This window comes from Pseudochaenichthys georgianus, chromosome 21 (genome assembly GCF_902827115.2).
Source record: "Pseudochaenichthys georgianus chromosome 21, fPseGeo1.2, whole genome shotgun sequence".
Classification (NCBI taxonomy): domain Eukaryota; kingdom Metazoa; phylum Chordata; class Actinopteri; order Perciformes; family Channichthyidae; genus Pseudochaenichthys; species Pseudochaenichthys georgianus.
In genome coordinates this window covers 37266458-37282851 of record NC_047523.1, presented here as the reverse complement: position 1 = coordinate 37282851, position 16394 = coordinate 37266458, and the positions used below count along the sequence as shown (strand labels likewise).

At 38.1% G+C, this 16394-nt stretch overlaps 4 protein-coding genes across 4 annotated transcripts; 2 read left to right on the top strand and 2 right to left on the bottom strand.

The window, feature by feature from the left end:
- Positions 1 to 1779: 1779 nt before the first annotated feature.
- On the bottom strand, positions 1780 to 2710 carry LOC117467084 (gamma-crystallin M3-like). Its single transcript, XM_034110665.1, has 3 exons — positions 2702 to 2710; positions 2350 to 2598; positions 1780 to 2061 (listed from the first exon to the last, which is right to left on the bottom strand). Exons 1-3 carry the CDS (start codon positions 2708 to 2710, stop codon positions 1780 to 1782), a joined length of 540 nt encoding a protein of 179 aa, XP_033966556.1.
- A 1738-nt stretch (positions 2711 to 4448) lies between these two features.
- On the bottom strand, positions 4449 to 5307 carry LOC117466403 (gamma-crystallin M3-like). The gene is made up of 3 exons (XM_034109610.1): positions 5299 to 5307; positions 4895 to 5134; positions 4449 to 4724 (listed from the first exon to the last, which is right to left on the bottom strand). Exons 1-3 carry the CDS (start codon positions 5305 to 5307, stop codon positions 4449 to 4451), a joined length of 525 nt encoding a protein of 174 aa, XP_033965501.1.
- Positions 5308 to 6794: 1487 nt separating this feature from the next.
- On the top strand, positions 6795 to 8245 carry crygs3 (crystallin, gamma S3). The gene is made up of 3 exons (XM_034110514.2): positions 6795 to 6803; positions 6978 to 7229; positions 7727 to 8245. The coding sequence occupies exons 1-3, from the start codon at positions 6795 to 6797 to the stop codon at positions 7988 to 7990; spliced, it is 525 nt and encodes a 174-aa protein (XP_033966405.1). The 3' UTR covers positions 7991 to 8245.
- A 4639-nt stretch (positions 8246 to 12884) lies between these two features.
- crygs4 (crystallin, gamma S4) lies at positions 12885 to 13689 on the top strand. The gene is made up of 3 exons (XM_034109420.2): positions 12885 to 12912; positions 13096 to 13338; positions 13417 to 13689. The coding sequence occupies exons 1-3, from the start codon at positions 12904 to 12906 to the stop codon at positions 13687 to 13689; spliced, it is 525 nt and encodes a 174-aa protein (XP_033965311.1). The 5' UTR covers positions 12885 to 12903.
- Positions 13690 to 16394: the final 2705 nt, after the last annotated feature.

Below are 16394 nucleotides of genomic sequence, written 5' to 3'. Positions count from 1 at the left end.
ATGAATAATGACTCTATATAATCATATGTAAGGGATAATGTGCAGCGACGCGGTCATTATGCGGAAAAGAACACTGACAGGCTGATCAGGAGCCCGACGCGGAGGGATCTAGATCGGCATGAAGGCACATTATGCAATGTGCACATTATCCCACTTATTACATGGCCACATTTTCGACAAAGTAACGACATGACTCCCAATATTAATTGAAATGCTTTTATGGATTTAGAAAATGATTTTATTGATTTAAAAAATAGTTGTATTGATTTAAATTGACATGCATCCGCTAAGAAAAATAGTCCATTGTTACTGTTTGAACTAACGTAGCAACGGCAGGAACTGCTTCGATAGTGTTTTTGAGGAGCTTTTTGAATACAGATTTGAAAACATTGTTGCTTGCTTTAAAAGTAGCACAATTCATTATGTCAAACCTTGGAAAGTATCTAGATATCCCTGCCCTAATGCCAAAGTAACTGAATATGTGTCGCCGTTTGATGTCTATGTCTTGATCCCCGCGTAAAAAGGAGGGTTTCTGCCCCATTACTTCTCTTCTTACTTCTATAAGAATAAAACACGGTGGACGGAGATCTATTTTTCTCCCCCTCTTCTCCCCGCTGCAGCCTAGCAGCTGATCTCAAAGCACGCTCCCCTCTCCTGAAGGGGGCGTGGTCAGCTGTAGCTCACAGAATCAGTCCCCTGCAAAAACAGCGCTGGAAAGAGCAAATAGAGCGAAATGAGGCATGGCAGGATCTTTTTGGTATTTTGAAAAAAAAACTATATTTATATACTTTATATAGGTATGGCCCTACAATATATTGTTCATATATAGCATGATAGGTGTCCTTTAAGTAATTAGACTGCTGCTCTTAACTTTTTCATGAAATTGACTTTTTATCAAGAGAATATCATTCAGCACAAATGTGAATGTAAATGATTGTACACATATTATACAGAAACTGCACAGACTACCTCATCAGTGATATATTTATAGTCTTTGTTTTGTTTTGTTTATTCAGCATATTATAAATCATTTTTATCAACAAATCAAAAGGTTTCGTATCCTTAAAAAAACCTTTGAACTGTAGGGAGATGGTGAGACTTTATTCAATGAGAACATCCATTTGACATATTTTAGGTTCAAAATATGTAATATGAAGACCCTGACAATATACCTTATAATCAAGTAGACAAGTTGACATAGTAGAAAAGCAAAGTAAAAAAAATCCCTGTTTTAGATTGCTGTGAAAATAGGATTTAAGATGTTTTTTGCAATATCTTGCTATGACCGGTCAATCATGAATGCTGTCAAAATGAGTGTTAATGTAATTTCAACACTATCAACTTCCAAACTTAATAGTTACGTGCTAGTAGAAAAATTGCCTCATATATTTCTATTTAGAATCTACAATTTTTAACACTAAATCTAATTTTTGTCATCTTCTATCAATGCTGACATTTCAGGAAACATGTAGAAAATTGTGCACGGTGTCATCATTTTCATTTTGCTTTCATCTTTAATGTCACAAGCATCATATATGACAACACATTTCAAAGGTAGAAGGAAGTCTTGATTTAATAAAATAGCAGCATCAACCACAGCCCAAGCTGTCCTTTGACATACAGCTGGATGATGGAAAATAATGCAATTTATTGTCAAATCTTGTGCCAAAAACGTCTTCCAGTCTCACTGGTGGGTGTCTGGTACCTCAATCATAAATTGATACATTCTTTATTACATTTTGTTGTGGACATTTTAAAGCCTCGGGACTGTTCTGTTCTTTAACAGGAGTCCATGATACGTCGCATGGATCCGATCCTCATGTCCATGGGACCTGTTCCCATATCTCTCATGCTCCTGTACTCTCCGGGCCTGAGGTACAGCATCCTTCCTTTGTATTGGGGCTGTTCGTACAGCAGCCAGTGGCCGTCCATCACATGAGCAGACTGGCAGTCGGACATGCAGAAACGATCCTGGATGGAGTCGCAGTCGTCCAACAGCTCATTCATTTGACCTCTGAAGTTCTCCCTCTCATACATCCTTATCCTGAACTGGCCTTTGTGCTGTAAAACAAGATGCAAAGAGACAGAAGATATTAAAAAAACGTTTTCAAAAATCTGGATCAATGTCCCAGGTCTGGTACAACTCTCACTTCTTCAGAATCAAGACTGTATACATTTTCCATTTGCTGCTGCCCTGTATTAAAACAAACACCTAATCATCCTACCCACCACTGTAACTTTTTTTATAAAATGATACACTTGCCTTGCCTTAATTTTTAGCTGTTTTTGAGAATTTCTAATAAAAGTTTATATATTTTTCCCCCTATGTCAACAACACAAAGAGCATACCGTGGGGATCATGCGGCAGGAGCGAATGCAGTCACTCATGCTCATTCCCATCAGGTGCTGGTTGTCAGGGTACTCTCCCCTTCTCGCCAGCGTCTGGTGGCCCATGTAGTTTGGACGTTCGTACACCATGAAGCAGCCGCTCTCCACCCTGCAGGAGTTGCAGCGGCTCAGGTAGGAAGTCAGCTCAGCACAGTCGCTGCTGGTCTCATAGGAGCAACCCTGGAAGTTATTGTCCTCGTAGAAAATGATCTGAAAATTAAACAACACATTCTAAAAACGATTTCTCTGTGCAAGATAATCTGAAATGTAGATTTTTTTTTCTTTCTGATACATCATAAAAATAGTCACTTACTCTGCCCATTTTGGTGTTCATTCCTTTCCCTGACGGTACTGACACTCAGTGTCACTTTTATACCCTTTATGATAGCAAAATTATCTATAGAGCTATTGTTTTGAATATCTTACTCAGCAGTGTACTAAACAGTTTGTTAAATCGGTCTGTAATTGCGTTATTATTCTAGACTGTATGCATCTGGTGCGGTGCCAACTGCATGGGCTCATCTGTGGGGTACAGGTGGGTGACATTTTGCTATCGGTGTTCGGAGGTGACAGTAGTACAGGTACTTGTACCTTTATTGTTATGGATATTGTTTTTATTTATCATACAATTCAAAAGTTTATAGGGAACATACAGCATGTTATGCTCTGCTCCATTTGCTGAGCTGTATAAAACGTTTTGGAAAGTGCTATGGAAAAAAAGAAGTAAATTAAGAGAACAGTACATTTTGCTTATCATCCGTAAATACTGAATCGTATTTGATTTCAACACTGTGGTAATAGAAATGTTGCTTTTATGGTAAGTAAAGGATTTGAATACTTCCTCCACCACTGTAGTTGTATTAGACTGTTAACCTAACTGTATTAATTTGTATTGTTTAATTTATAGTCATTCAATATAATGAATACAATTTAATTATTGGTGTGGATCACCACAACAAGAAAAAAAGAAGAGAAGATCATAAAACTTCATAAGAGCTTCAAGTAAAAAGCAGATGCATTTAGATTGTATACATACTGACATTACATTCCATCAATGTATTTTAATGTCATACAAAAAAGAAGCATTAAAAAGCATATTTTATATTATAATATAGAATTTTAGCTAAGCGTATTGGAAAAAAAGTTAGGAATACATTTAGTATAAAACTGAGTTAAAAGTTTATTTAAAAGGTATTTAAATTTGGTCTAAAAAGTGTTTCAAGCTATTTAGAATTGTAAATATCTTAAGCTGCAGGATTCTCAAGAAGCAGGTTATATGAAAGGTAAAGAACAAAAACTCATCACCCTTTATACTTAACTGCTGATGTCCTAAATACTATTTTGAGGGCCACAGAGGATAGTATACAAATGTTTCACTTGGTAATAATCTGCACGCTATGTTAACTTAGTGGATGTCCCTTTTAAGAGTTTTTTTCTAATCACAATTTATAACGTTATAGTCAGCAGATGAATATGTATGTGAAATGCGTGTTCATATTAACCTCTCAACAAGATGATCGGATAAAAAAACTTTATTTGCAGTTGTGTGCTGTTAATTGATTAAAAAACAGATTTTCATAGGCGCTTGCACTTATAGCTATATCAAATTGCATGGCATCAAGCTGGTTACATTACATTTTGCGAGAAGATAAATACAAAAACTATGACTTGGATTACACCTGTTTAATCGGGAATGAAAACAATAGATTTATAATCATGAGCAAGTGTTTTTTCATTAGGTTAAATCGCAGCAAGTATGGTGAATTAAACAATTGTGTACAACCTAATAATACATATATGAATCGTTTTTATCATTCCTGTATTTGTATGTCAAAAACTAGCACGCTATTAGCTGGTGTGTTATTTCGATTTTGTAAATGTAATTGGTGGTAATGATAATAATGTGTGACTATCAGAATGAATATGATATCTCCTTATACTCCAGTTTTTCAGAGTAATGCTCACAGACTTCAATCTTTAGTTTGATATAAGACAACACAATGACAAGGTGACATTTGATTATTCTCTTATTTTATTCAACACGTTTATTTTTTTCTGCTTCAACAGGAATCCATTATACGTTTGACTGAGTTGAGTTTCATGCCGCTAAATCCCATTTCTTTCATGCTCCTGTACTCTCCGGGCCTCAGGTACATCATCCTGCCTCTGAACTGGGGCTGCTCGTACATCAGCCAGTGACCCTCCATCACGTTGCAGGACTGGCAGTCGGACATGCGGTAACGCTCCATGATGTTATCGCTGTCCTCCATCAGCTCATGACTCTGACCACCGAAGTTCTCCTTCTCGTAGATCTTTATCCTGAAAGATCCTCTGTGCTGTTTACAGAGAGGAGGACGGGTCAACATGAAGCTTGAAACTTTGCTGATTTGATGATAAAATACATGCTATTTTTGTAAGAAATAACAGCTCTGCTACCATTTCAAATCAATATTATAATAACTACATCATTTCTAATAATGTTAATCTTTAAAAAATACCTGCATACCTGTGGAATTTGACGGCAGGATCGGAAAGAGCCACTCGTGCCAAAAGACATGTTGTCGGAGTACTCTCCTCTCCTCAGGAAAATCTGGTTCCCCATGTAGTTGGGACGATCGTAGACCATGAAGCAGCCGCTCTCCACCCTGCAGGACTGGCTGCTATTCAGGTTGGGGGTCATGTCAGAGCAGTCGCTCTGGCACTCATAGGAGCGACCCTGGAAGTTCCTCTCCTCATAGAAGGTGATCTGCAGATAAGAAAAAACAGTACAAACTGATTATGATGAGGCCTGAATGTGTCCATTTGAAACATGTAGTATCATGCACCTTTCTTTTATCTTTTTCAACTTGTTTACATTGAGTGCCTCCTAAACTGAAAAAATGCTTGTTTTCTATTCCACTCTGTGGATACCTTGCCCATGTTTGATGATCTGTGTTTGTGGGAATCTGTCCAACAATCTGTGGCTGCCAGGCGGCTTTTATACTTTATATGCGCTGTAACAGGGTTTTGTTATTCAAATGATCTGGAAGCTGATGAATAAGCAGCTCTGCGATCGCTTTTAATTTAATTTGTGCCATCATGATTCAGAACAAAGGGAGGGGGAACTAGGTGGAAGACACAAGGCAGAGAAGGGAGAAGGACTCAGCTAGAGTTTATACATTTACAACTGTAGACAATTAGGGTGACACTAAAGTTTGATCACAGTTCAAACAGACAAACAGTCTCAAAGGATTTTTCATTTTTTGTTTAAATCAGCTCTAGTTCAGAGAATTTGGGTCTTCAGAAGAGCGGAAACAATTTTCCATAGATCTATTGTTATCACAGTTCCTCCCCATTTCAAAGTTATATTTGCAGTGCCCTAAAATGGTACAAAACCACAGTAAGTGGGAGGTAAGACTACAAATGAGCTTTAACCAGATTCTGATATCAATTAATCATGTGAACTCATGGTTTCTTGTCAGTTCTTTTTTGCGATGTGCATCATTAATGTACAGTATCATGCAACAACAAAAAGCAGATTTAATTACATTTAAAAGCAACATCCTTAAGGTTCAAATCAAGACTTTTTCTCTAACTCTAAATCTTTCTTATCCCTGCTGCTTGAAACAATTGCACATCAGCTTTATTCATCTTTTTATGAATGGCTCTTCTCTCAAACTTTCTCATCTAGATTGAAAGACACAAGAGTAACTAATAACATCCCAAAATACTTAATGGTGATTTTATCTATGAAGCAATGACATTGCGGCTTTGATTGGATTAAACTTAGAAGAAAAGTCAGTCTAAGGGTTGAAAACGATGTGTAGTTAAATGAAATAGATGTTTTGTTATAGTTGTTCCGAATTCTTTAAGATTTATTTTGGTTACATTGCATTGTATATGCATGCTATTGTTTGGCTGACAACCTGTAACTAGTAGGTCTTTAACCATCTCCAAAACAAGACGCAGGTATGAAATATTGGAATTAAAGATAGGAGGTCACAGTTTCCAGGTAGAGCCAACTAGTGTCCAACATTTAAGGACTGCATTTGTCTTGGGATCATATTCTGTAATCTCCTCTTTTAAGATAGCCAAATGTACAATTGTTTTCCTATTCAAAACCCCCCCCCCTCCAAATATTAGACCAAATAACATAATGATCAATTGATAGAGCTAATTCAATGGCAATAATACACATAATGATCATTAAACATGACTGTCGTCTTTTATATGTCAGTTTTGGCAATTCTTTGATAGGAGGTTATCTCATGTGGACAAGAGGAAATCAAACTTGACCAAACCATTTAGCTGATATGCAAATCAGGCTAATTTAGATAACAAAAGCTTCCCCTCGTCTGCACATTCTGTATTTCGATATAAACCACAACACAGCTGCAGTTGGTGGCAGGCAAGCAATAGCAGTAACAATGGGGAAGGTAAGGAGCAAATGCGGTTAACTATTAGTTTTCATCTTTCAGCCAGTAACTATATTGCATATCTCTAGTTTGTTGTCATTTTAATGGCAGCCAGGCACAAAAATACTCTGTAATTGTATGTTTGCCTTTCTGCAACGATAGTTTACCAGTATCTATCTGCTTCCTTTAATCCAGATTGCATTCTTCGAGGATAAGAATTTCCAAGGCCGAAGCCATGAGTGCTGCACTGACTGTCCTGACCTGCGTTCTTACTTCGGCTGCTGCAACTCCGTTAAGGTGGAGAGTGGCTGCTGGGTGCTGTACGAGCATCCCAACTATACTGGCAACCAGTACATCCTGAGCTCCGGGAAATACCCTGATCACCAACAGTGGATGGGATTCAATGATAGCATAAAGTCATGCCGCTCTATCCAAAATGTAAGCCCAGTTACCACAAGGTGCTTTTTTGAACACAGCCAACAGATTAGACAGCAATGCAAGTCATACTGAATGTCTATTTACTTTAATATTATTACTAATTCAATAGTGTCATCAATCTGGGTTAAGCTTACTACACCAATCTGTTTATATGGTAAAGTTCGATGGAGTAGTAGATTACTAACACAACATTATTAACTTTACATTTAAAAAAATATCTAGGTTAACTATTTTGCAGGAGTATGCCGGGCTCCAGTCAAATACAACAGAGTGCACCAACCAAGCTATAATTAGTCAAAGGCCAGCAGGGATAAAAGGCTCATGCTTTGGCAGTATGATGCTTTTTATCCATGCCAATGCAAATCAAGTATTGAAGGAAACTAGGAAAAAAGCCAAGAAAGCAATTTGTAGATGTGAAATGGAAATATGGCAAACAACACAGATATGAAATGCTTACATAATTTAATTAACTTTAATTATCTAACTCTTTCAAGGTATATGGAAAGTCATGGAAGATCAGATTCTACGAAAAGAAGGATTTCAAAGGTCAGGCTGCAGAGTGTGTTGAGGATTGCGCATCTGTTTACGAGACCTTCAAGTTCCAGGAAGTTCACTCCTCTGTGGTTATGGATGGTGCGTGGGTCCTCTACGAGCAACCCAACTACTGCGGGCACCAGTACTTCCTGGAACGTGGCGAGTACAACAACTACACCGACTGGGACGCCACGTCCCCTGCTGTGGGATCCTTCCGCATGATCACGAAGTTCTAGAACAACATCATCAATTCAGGATTCTGCAGCCCCTAAAAGAGCTATTTGAATTTTCAGGACACCAAAGTTCTAGAATTTTTAATAAAATCTGATGTAAGAGCTTGGAGACCTAGAACACTTACTAGGTTCCAAAGTCCTATGATAATCACAATTACAAATTCCCCCCAAGATTCCAGAATTCTACACCACTGAAGTTCCGGAATTCTTGAGTCAGTTCTACAACATCTCAAGAAGTCAAGAGTTCCAGAAAGTGAAGATAAAAAGACCTACCTTCTTCTTCAATTTAAACATCTGACCTTTTTTCCAAAAACAAATAAAAAAAATTCTTTCCCATAACAGTGCAGTGTGTATTTCTTCCTTTTTAAGTTTCAAGACACTTAGTCTTGTCTTCTTGTGTCCACCAGTAAACATCTTTAGACAGACTGATTGCAGTTCAAACTTAACAAACAGTTAGAAACGTTGACTGAAAACTTAAAAAATGCATCATGTTCGACAGTGGCCATCAAAAGTTTCTGCACATATCCGGATTTAGGATGCTTGAATGTAAACCTCAGGTCACCCTTGAAAAAGAGATCAATGATCTCAATGAGATTCACCTGCATAAATAAAGGTTTGAAATGAAACCTCACAATGTAATCTTAAGACCAAAAAACATGTTTACGTATCGTTATCTGCAGTTACCCTGTTAATAATATGAATGACAATAGTTCATCTTTATCAAATATTTTTGATCTTGTTTACTCTGGTGCTTATGGAGGTTGAAAAAAGACATCACATTGTACACCTTTTATCTTTGATTGCACAATGTGTGTGCCCTTTGTTTTTCAACACATTTTTTTTTTAGAAAACGTTACTCTCAGCACTTTCCATGTTGACATATTTTAGTTACCCAAAAATGCTTCACCAATTACCCTGTCAACACAGAACTATCATACACAACCCCATACCTTTTATGGAGCTAAAGGGCATCTTCAGTGATCAGTTCCGACACATGCAAATGCTAAACTTACAAAAATATGTATACCATGTTGTTGGGGGTTCTTCTGTAGCATAACTTTGGTAACACTTTATATTAAGGTACACAAATTAACCATCAACTAGTTGTTAATTAACATGCATATTAGCAGTATATTGGCTCGTTATTATTCATTATAAAACACTTATTAATGCCTTATTCTGCATGATCATATTCTACAAGTAATAAGCCATTAGTTGAGAGTTTTTCCTCAATAACCCTCTAATTAGTGCTTATTTGTTGCAAGTAAGGAAGTTGTTGTATGAGTTTTGGTCTTAATATGCTCTGCTCAATATGGGCCTAATAAGGCAGTAGTACCACAAGAATAGTAATTCTACCATAATAACACTTACAAATATGATCTATTCTTATGTAACAATACATGAAACTATAAGTGTTAATTGTGTCTAAATAATTCAAAATTTGGTATGGCTTGCAAGTCCCTTTGACCTGGAACCAGAAACAGAAGATATTGTTTTTTAGGAAGACTGTGTGTATTAAGGCATTAAAGGGAAATGGAAACACTTTTCAAACTGCTTTCCATGCGACAATATTACCATTAGGAAATGTATTTATCTAGTCTATTTCCAATGTAAACGATCGAGATACGCGAATTTACTTTTTGAAATACGTGCCTAATGACCATGGGCGCTTCCATTGCTCCGGGACTTTTCCAGTGACGTCACTGATTGGGTACGGCTTCCTGGGCCAAAGCTCAATAACAAACAACATGGCGTGCAATGCACCAGTAGTTTACATTACAAGAAAACGGTCGTCGTCAGGAGTTTATTGTATTGCCCCAGGCTGCACAAATGGATTTTATACAAAGAAGGAAGAAGTACATTTCCATAGGCTGCCACTAAAGGATGAGAAGCTGCTCAAAGTCCAGTCTGGATGCCTGGTTCAATACAAAGCATCGGATTTGAAGCCAGGATCTGTTCCCACAATATTCGATTTCTCAACGTATGCAGTCGGGAACACCGACCGTCCCAGCACGTCGGCCGCGCAAGACAATGACAGTGTCAACAAACGTGAAGTTCGAGCCACCAAACGAGTTGCTTCAGCTGCCGAGAGAGAGGTAAATATTGCAGCACTACCAGATTACTAGCTCACACATGTACTAAATGGTAGCTATTATTATGACGCACAATAGAGAATTGGGGGTGTTCTATAGCTCAACTAATTAAACTGGCATACACACGCTCATCTGTCGAAAACAGCCCTAAAAAGGCTAGTATTGCTATTGGTGGATGGAATTGCAGGACCCAGAGCGCACGGAGCACAGAGCGGACAGCAGATAACGGAATTGCAGTTGTATTGCTTATAGATTATCAGAACATTTCAAAGGGGACACAGCCCCATTGGATATTAACCTATGGATTAACTACATCATCGTTTTTATCGTTGTAATGCCATTGAAGACCAGTTTAGACCAGACAATGAGGAAGGTAAGCCGTTAGCCTGGCGTATGTTAGTACCTAGCGCCACTTGTTTTGATGTACGTTTTTGTGGATAACCTCGCGAGTTTGTATCTTTCAGTGTTGAGGTTAGATTCTGTGTCTCCTTGCGATCATAAACGATGTGTTGGATGTGCGGCTAGGATAAGTAATAAGGGAGCTATCGGTGCAGTAATAGGTTAGCATTTTCGCTCGGGGCTAATTCAGAGGCTCACTGTTAGCATTGTGTTTTTTAAATTTTTTTATTCCGGATCGTATGCCACTCTATTCGACCGAATCGGTTCATAAGCATAGGCCATGGGATGCTTGGTAACTGTAGATGCTTCCACATCAATGTCATCTCCCGACGAATAGTCAAATTCATCGTTCAAAACGTCGATCTCATTGCAAAATTCCTCCATCGCTGCCATATCTGCTACGTTGTGTTGACTTCTGGTGGAGCGAAAACACAGCCAGTGACGTCACCATTTGGGACTCCCCTAATGGCGGCGGCCTGGTCCCGGAATTCCCCACCCGGCCGGCGGATAATTAATTTTCTTTTGGCGAGTAATATCATATACAATAAATATTACGATCAATATCCATTGTAAAATGAATAAACTACCGGAATATTATAACTGTAATTGGTGTTTCCTTTCCCCTTTAATAAGTGTTTTATAATGACTAATAAAGAGCCAATATACTGCTAATATGCATGTTAATTAACAACTAGTTGATGGTTAATTTGTGTACCTTAAAACCTCTTCTACACAGCACCCCCGATACCGGGGGGAAAAACGCGTCATCTGCAGGAAACAGCGTCTGAGGGCATCTTAATATTCAATAAACAATGAATGTTTTATATCCACGTAACGGGAAGAAACTCAGCTAACTGATCTTTTTTTTATTTCTTTTTTTAAACCCCACAAAGCTAGCTGAATTAGCTATGAGCGAAACAATCTTAAGGCCGTTAGCACAGAACTCTAGCTACACTGATCGATATACTTATTGGATCTGCACAAACAAGCTTAGATAACATCCTGAGAGTCCACAGATTATAGAAATATAAGGATCATCACTGAGCGATCAGAACTTGTGACAGGGGAAGTAAATACAGACAACACACGAGTAGCTTTAGGTAGGAAAACACGGAGATATGCTAACCTTAGCTGTTATTCTGATCAAAAGTCGTGTTCAATGGCATTAAAACGAGAAAAAACGCAGCTGAAGGTTAATCCATAGGTTATAGCAATGTGTCTGTCACTTTGAAAAAATTATTGATAATCCATAATTCCATTTTTATGCAAAAATCGGAGAAGAAAAATTAGCTGCTAATGGTAGCCACCAGAGGGTAGCGCAGTTTCCGGTTTTTCTACGTGTCTCTCTCACTCCTTATTTGGTAAGCTGTGTGTATGGGGAACTTTCCCTCGATTCCATCGGCTCTGATGGTTAGAGAGAGATGTCAATCAGCAAAATCGACCAAGGGGGGCCAGAGATATGGAAAATCCACCCAAATGACCCCAGAAGTGTTTTTTTGTTGCTAGACCTCTCTAAAAAGGTCAAATGTCACTTGTTTTGCATCAATCTTGATACAGGGTACTTATTATATGTTGTACTTTGGATTCCTAAAGCTTTTAGTCTACCTTACCATCATCCAAGGGTAGTTTTCACTATAAGTAACACATAATTTTTGGACGGACACTATAATTTACAGTTTTTTACTATGTTCAATCTGAATTTTCTTTAAAATAAAAAACATCTATATTGATTCTGAATTTCTACATCCAACTCACAGGTTTATCATTACTTTGAGAAAAAAGATTATTAATTTAACCCGTTTAGAAGGGAAGATATGGTCATTTGTTCTGGGAATATCATTTTCGAGCCTGAGACCTGAAAAACAGGCTCAGTGCTTAACAGGTTAATATAAAGTGTTACCATAATAATTACATACTTTATTTATCTGTATTGCACTTTTTGATAATAAAAGCCAACATTATATATGGGAGGCGTGTGGTGCAGTTGGTGTTCGGATCACAGGTTCAAACCCCACTATAGTCAGCATGTCCCTGGGCAAGACACTTCACCCCAAATTGCTCCTGTGGGGATTGCCCACAGTATTGAGTATGTAAGTCGCTTTGGATAAAAGCGTCTAACATGTAATGTAATGTAATATCATACATAAAAGCGTTTTTTAAAACTCACATAAACAAAACACTTTTATTGCAGCGGTCCAGATCAGTTTGGGATGAGCCACGACTGACGCTCAGATACTTGGCACTGCTAAACAGCCATTGTGTGTAGAAAGGCAATTCAGTAAGTGAGAACAATGGGCACACTCTAGATGAATATTTTGGATTGTAATAACTATTACATGATCTGCTAACCATGCATAGTATTGTCGCTGCCATGTATAAAGAGTACTGCGTTTGTTACAGGATGTAGTATTTTGAGAGCTACAGATGGAGAATGTGAGTAAAGTATTTTAAATATGTTTTTTATCGCTGCAGGAGCTAATACTTTTCTAAATTGTGTGCAAGAAACCTAATTGTCAGTTGTTTTGTAAAATTGTTTTTATTGAATGCAAACACAGTTGAAGATAAAACCCTCTTTTTGTTAAACCTATAATTATTTTCTTTATGGATTACTTTCAGATTGTGTTTTACGAGGACCGGGACTTCCATGGAAAGTCTTACGTCTGCAAAGGGAACTCGGCTGACCTGCAGGGCTTCATCCGCCGTTGCAACTCGGTCAAAGTAGAGGCCGGATGGTGGGTTCTGTACGAGCGCAACAGCTTCATGGGCTACCAGTATGTCATTGGCCCCGGGGAGTACAATGACTACCGTCACTGGATGGGCTTCAATGACTGTGTCAGATCCTGCAGGATAATCAACAATGTAAGTGCTCTAACAACAATAACAAACACTTATAACACAGTCTTCCTAAAAATCAATATCTTCTGTTTCTGGTTTCAGGTCAAAGGGACTTGCAAGTTGAGGGTGTTTGACCGGCCAAACTTTGAGGGCCATTCTTTGGAGTTGACAGAAAACACAAAGTCTATCCAGGAGAAATGGCTCAGACATCAGGTCCAATCCTGCAAGGTCCTGGAAGGCTCTTGGATTTTCTATGAACATCCTAACTTCTGTGGTCGCCAGTACATGCTGGAGAAAGGGGATTACCTACACCACTCCGCCTGGGGAGCTCTGAAGTCAAATGTTGGCTCAATCAGAATAATCATGGGGCTTTAAAATGTAACCAGTCTGAGGAATTTAATGTAAGGCATTCCAATAAATGTATTTAATCCTAATGCCTGATTTTGTCCACGTGAATTTGAATGCAAATCTACTCTTATCATACATTCAACATAAAGACAACAGCACAATAACAATAATTATTAAATATAAGGTTTATTATTTACATAAAGCTAAAGTAATACAGTCTCATATCATAATGTGACTAAGGAATTTTTTGAGACTAGGACCAAATTACTTAAGTCACATGTATGTTCCAATGTGATAGGATATAAGGTAAACACAAACACTTTTTCTCCAATATGTTATAACATTTAAATACCAAGTGAAAACAAGGTCCAAAAACACGCCAGCAAATACCTGCTATTGCGCAAGGTGCCGAGAAATGGAAGGATTATGGATTCCTTGTCAGCCTTTTATCTGTGCTTTCGTTCTGCAGTAACGATTATTGGTGGAAAGTCATCGAAAATAAATCAACTTTTTAACTGTTTCTGACAACTCGAATGTTAAAAAGTGATTAAAGGATCAGGTACCTCATACAAAAAATAGTTTTTGCTTTAATAAACAGATGTTCCGACCGGGAATCAATAAATATATACACTTTCTAACGAAGGAGATCCTGTACACTGCTTGATTAAAATATTTTAATTTGTTATGTTTATGAAACAGATGTGTGGTAAAAAACATTCTTGTCTTGTAACAAAAAAACCTGACACCACGTGGAAATCTAGGTATAAATCATAAATATAACTTCAATTGAACTCTATATTACAATATCATCATGCTTTGAAAAAGAAAAGAACATTTTTGATTCCAGAGTGTCTTTATTTGCAAAACAAATTCACTAATTCAATTCAAAAGTTATTTGTTTGTCTGTTAACAATGTTCATTTCGATTTGTGTGATGATGACTAAAGAGTAATGTGCACATTTGTGTTCTCATGCATGTGTTGGTCCTGGTGTCTGGTCTTCATGCTGCTTTACGTTCCCTCTCCGTCAGTGCAGACAGTCTTGTGACTCTCAGCTGATGGGAGTTCAGGGAGGAGGTCACAGAGCTTGGCTAAACCTGTGGACAAAGAGGGGCAACTCTGATGAGTCAGCAGGATTTGTACTGTAAGAGCCCACAGTATGCCAGCTGCTGTTAGTGCTGACGCTCGGCTCTCTGGAACAACACCGTGACCCCGACAACACAAAGGGAATGTAGCCAGAACGTTTTCCCAGCTGGAGGTATTCACCTCTAAAGCCTCTTTGTTTACTTCGGCCCTGATGCTTTCTGTGGCAACAGGAGTGAGACAGGTTCAGAGGGAGAGCCTCACAGTGAGCCAGTGTGCTCCCTCTTGTGGACGATGTTTGGAGCTGCAGCTCAATACGTTTTGTGTTCTGAGGCTGTTTGATTAGTCCCTGCTATTTAGTTTCAGTTAACAGAGATGTTAATGCTTCATGCATGTATTTTTTTGACGATAATCTGATGAGAATACCCTCACTCACAAAGTCAAGTCCATAAAGTTTCAGAGTTCGCTGTGCAATAACTTGACATGCATGCACTGAGCACTGACCCAATCCAGCATCTTTAGAACGAACTGGGCAGAGATAGACGCAGTACTCAAGGCTTTAACTAAGTAAAAGTAGTAAAACCACATCGAGAAATACACAACTTCAAGTGTCGAAATCAGTCTGCACAGTACTTCAAAATTCAAGTAACAATAAGCAAATGGATTTTTTTGTAGGGCACACTTTTTTTCTTCTTCTGTGACTAAAGAATATGTGTATGAAGAAAATGTCCTAGGTTTAAAGTGGAAAAAACAGTGGAGTCTTTTTCTTGAAAAGATTCATCAAGAAGCAATCTGGATAGCCTTAATGAGGAGAAAATGTCAATGTTAATAAAGCTGTGAAATCAATAAGTAATCTAGTGACAGTGGCTGATGCTGCATTGCTACAACAGCACAGGATGTGAGGCCAAACATATTGAAATATTGACCAGAAACGGAAGATAAGTCTTGTTGAAGTGTCATACGGTTGAGGTACTGTACTACTAATGCGCAATACTATTTAGTACACTTTCATGGACCAGTAATACGCTAGTGTGAGACTGTGCAATAGCAGGTTTTGCTCTTAATTTGTAATGACTTCTCTTTGTTTCTTTGAATGATTGGTTCACCGTGAAAGCATGTGAGAATAACAAGGTTTTCTATACGAGTGAGTAACTGATAAAAACATTGATCTTGGGTTGCTCTATAGCTCAGATGGTTGGCGGCCCAGTTACCCAAACTCAGTCTCCATGCTGAGGACCTGGCCTGGGAACAATGTCACTTATATAAAGGCACTGGTTAACTAAGACAAAAATAAACTGAGCTCAAATATCATCTGCGTCATGCATTTGTTTTCTGATTTCTTTTTACTTGGGTTAACAAAAACGTCCTTTAAGTTTACACACTCCTTTTAACTTGTCTCCCTGAGCACCATATTTCCTCCAGCTCAGTTATTTATAACGTTTCCAAAACTGTCGATATGATTTGTCTCAGCGGCTGAGAGGAACTCTGTTAATCCAGGAAAAGAATTCCAACTCTGGCTGCAAGACTTACCTTGTATGGCAAAAAAAAGCAGAGAAGATAGATGGATTTAACGTAGTGGGAGAGGGGGAGAAACAGAAACATACAAGACACAGGGTCAAACACATTAAACAAAACCTAGTGCAGGGTTAAA

What these genes read in the sequence shown, in the direction of transcription:
- LOC117467084 (XM_034110665.1), bottom strand. An exon ending in CCTGCCGCATGATCCCCACG is followed by an intron (nt 2,062 to 2,349) that starts GTATGCTCTTTG and finishes CTTGTTTTACAG; the next exon opens with CACAAAGGCCAGTTCAGGAT.
- LOC117466403 (XM_034109610.1), bottom strand. An exon ending in CCTGCCGTCAAATTCCACAG is followed by an intron (nt 4,725 to 4,894) that starts GTATGCAGGTAT and finishes CTCTGTAAACAG; the next exon opens with CACAGAGGATCTTTCAGGAT.
- crygs3 (XM_034110514.2), top strand. An exon ending in CTATCCAAAATGTAAGCCCA is followed by an intron (nt 7,230 to 7,726) that starts GTTACCACAAGG and finishes GTATATGGAAAG; the next exon opens with TCATGGAAGATCAGATTCTA.
- crygs4 (XM_034109420.2), top strand. An exon ending in CCTGCAGGATAATCAACAAT is followed by an intron (nt 13,339 to 13,416) that starts GTAAGTGCTCTA and finishes TTCTGGTTTCAG; the next exon opens with GTCAAAGGGACTTGCAAGTT.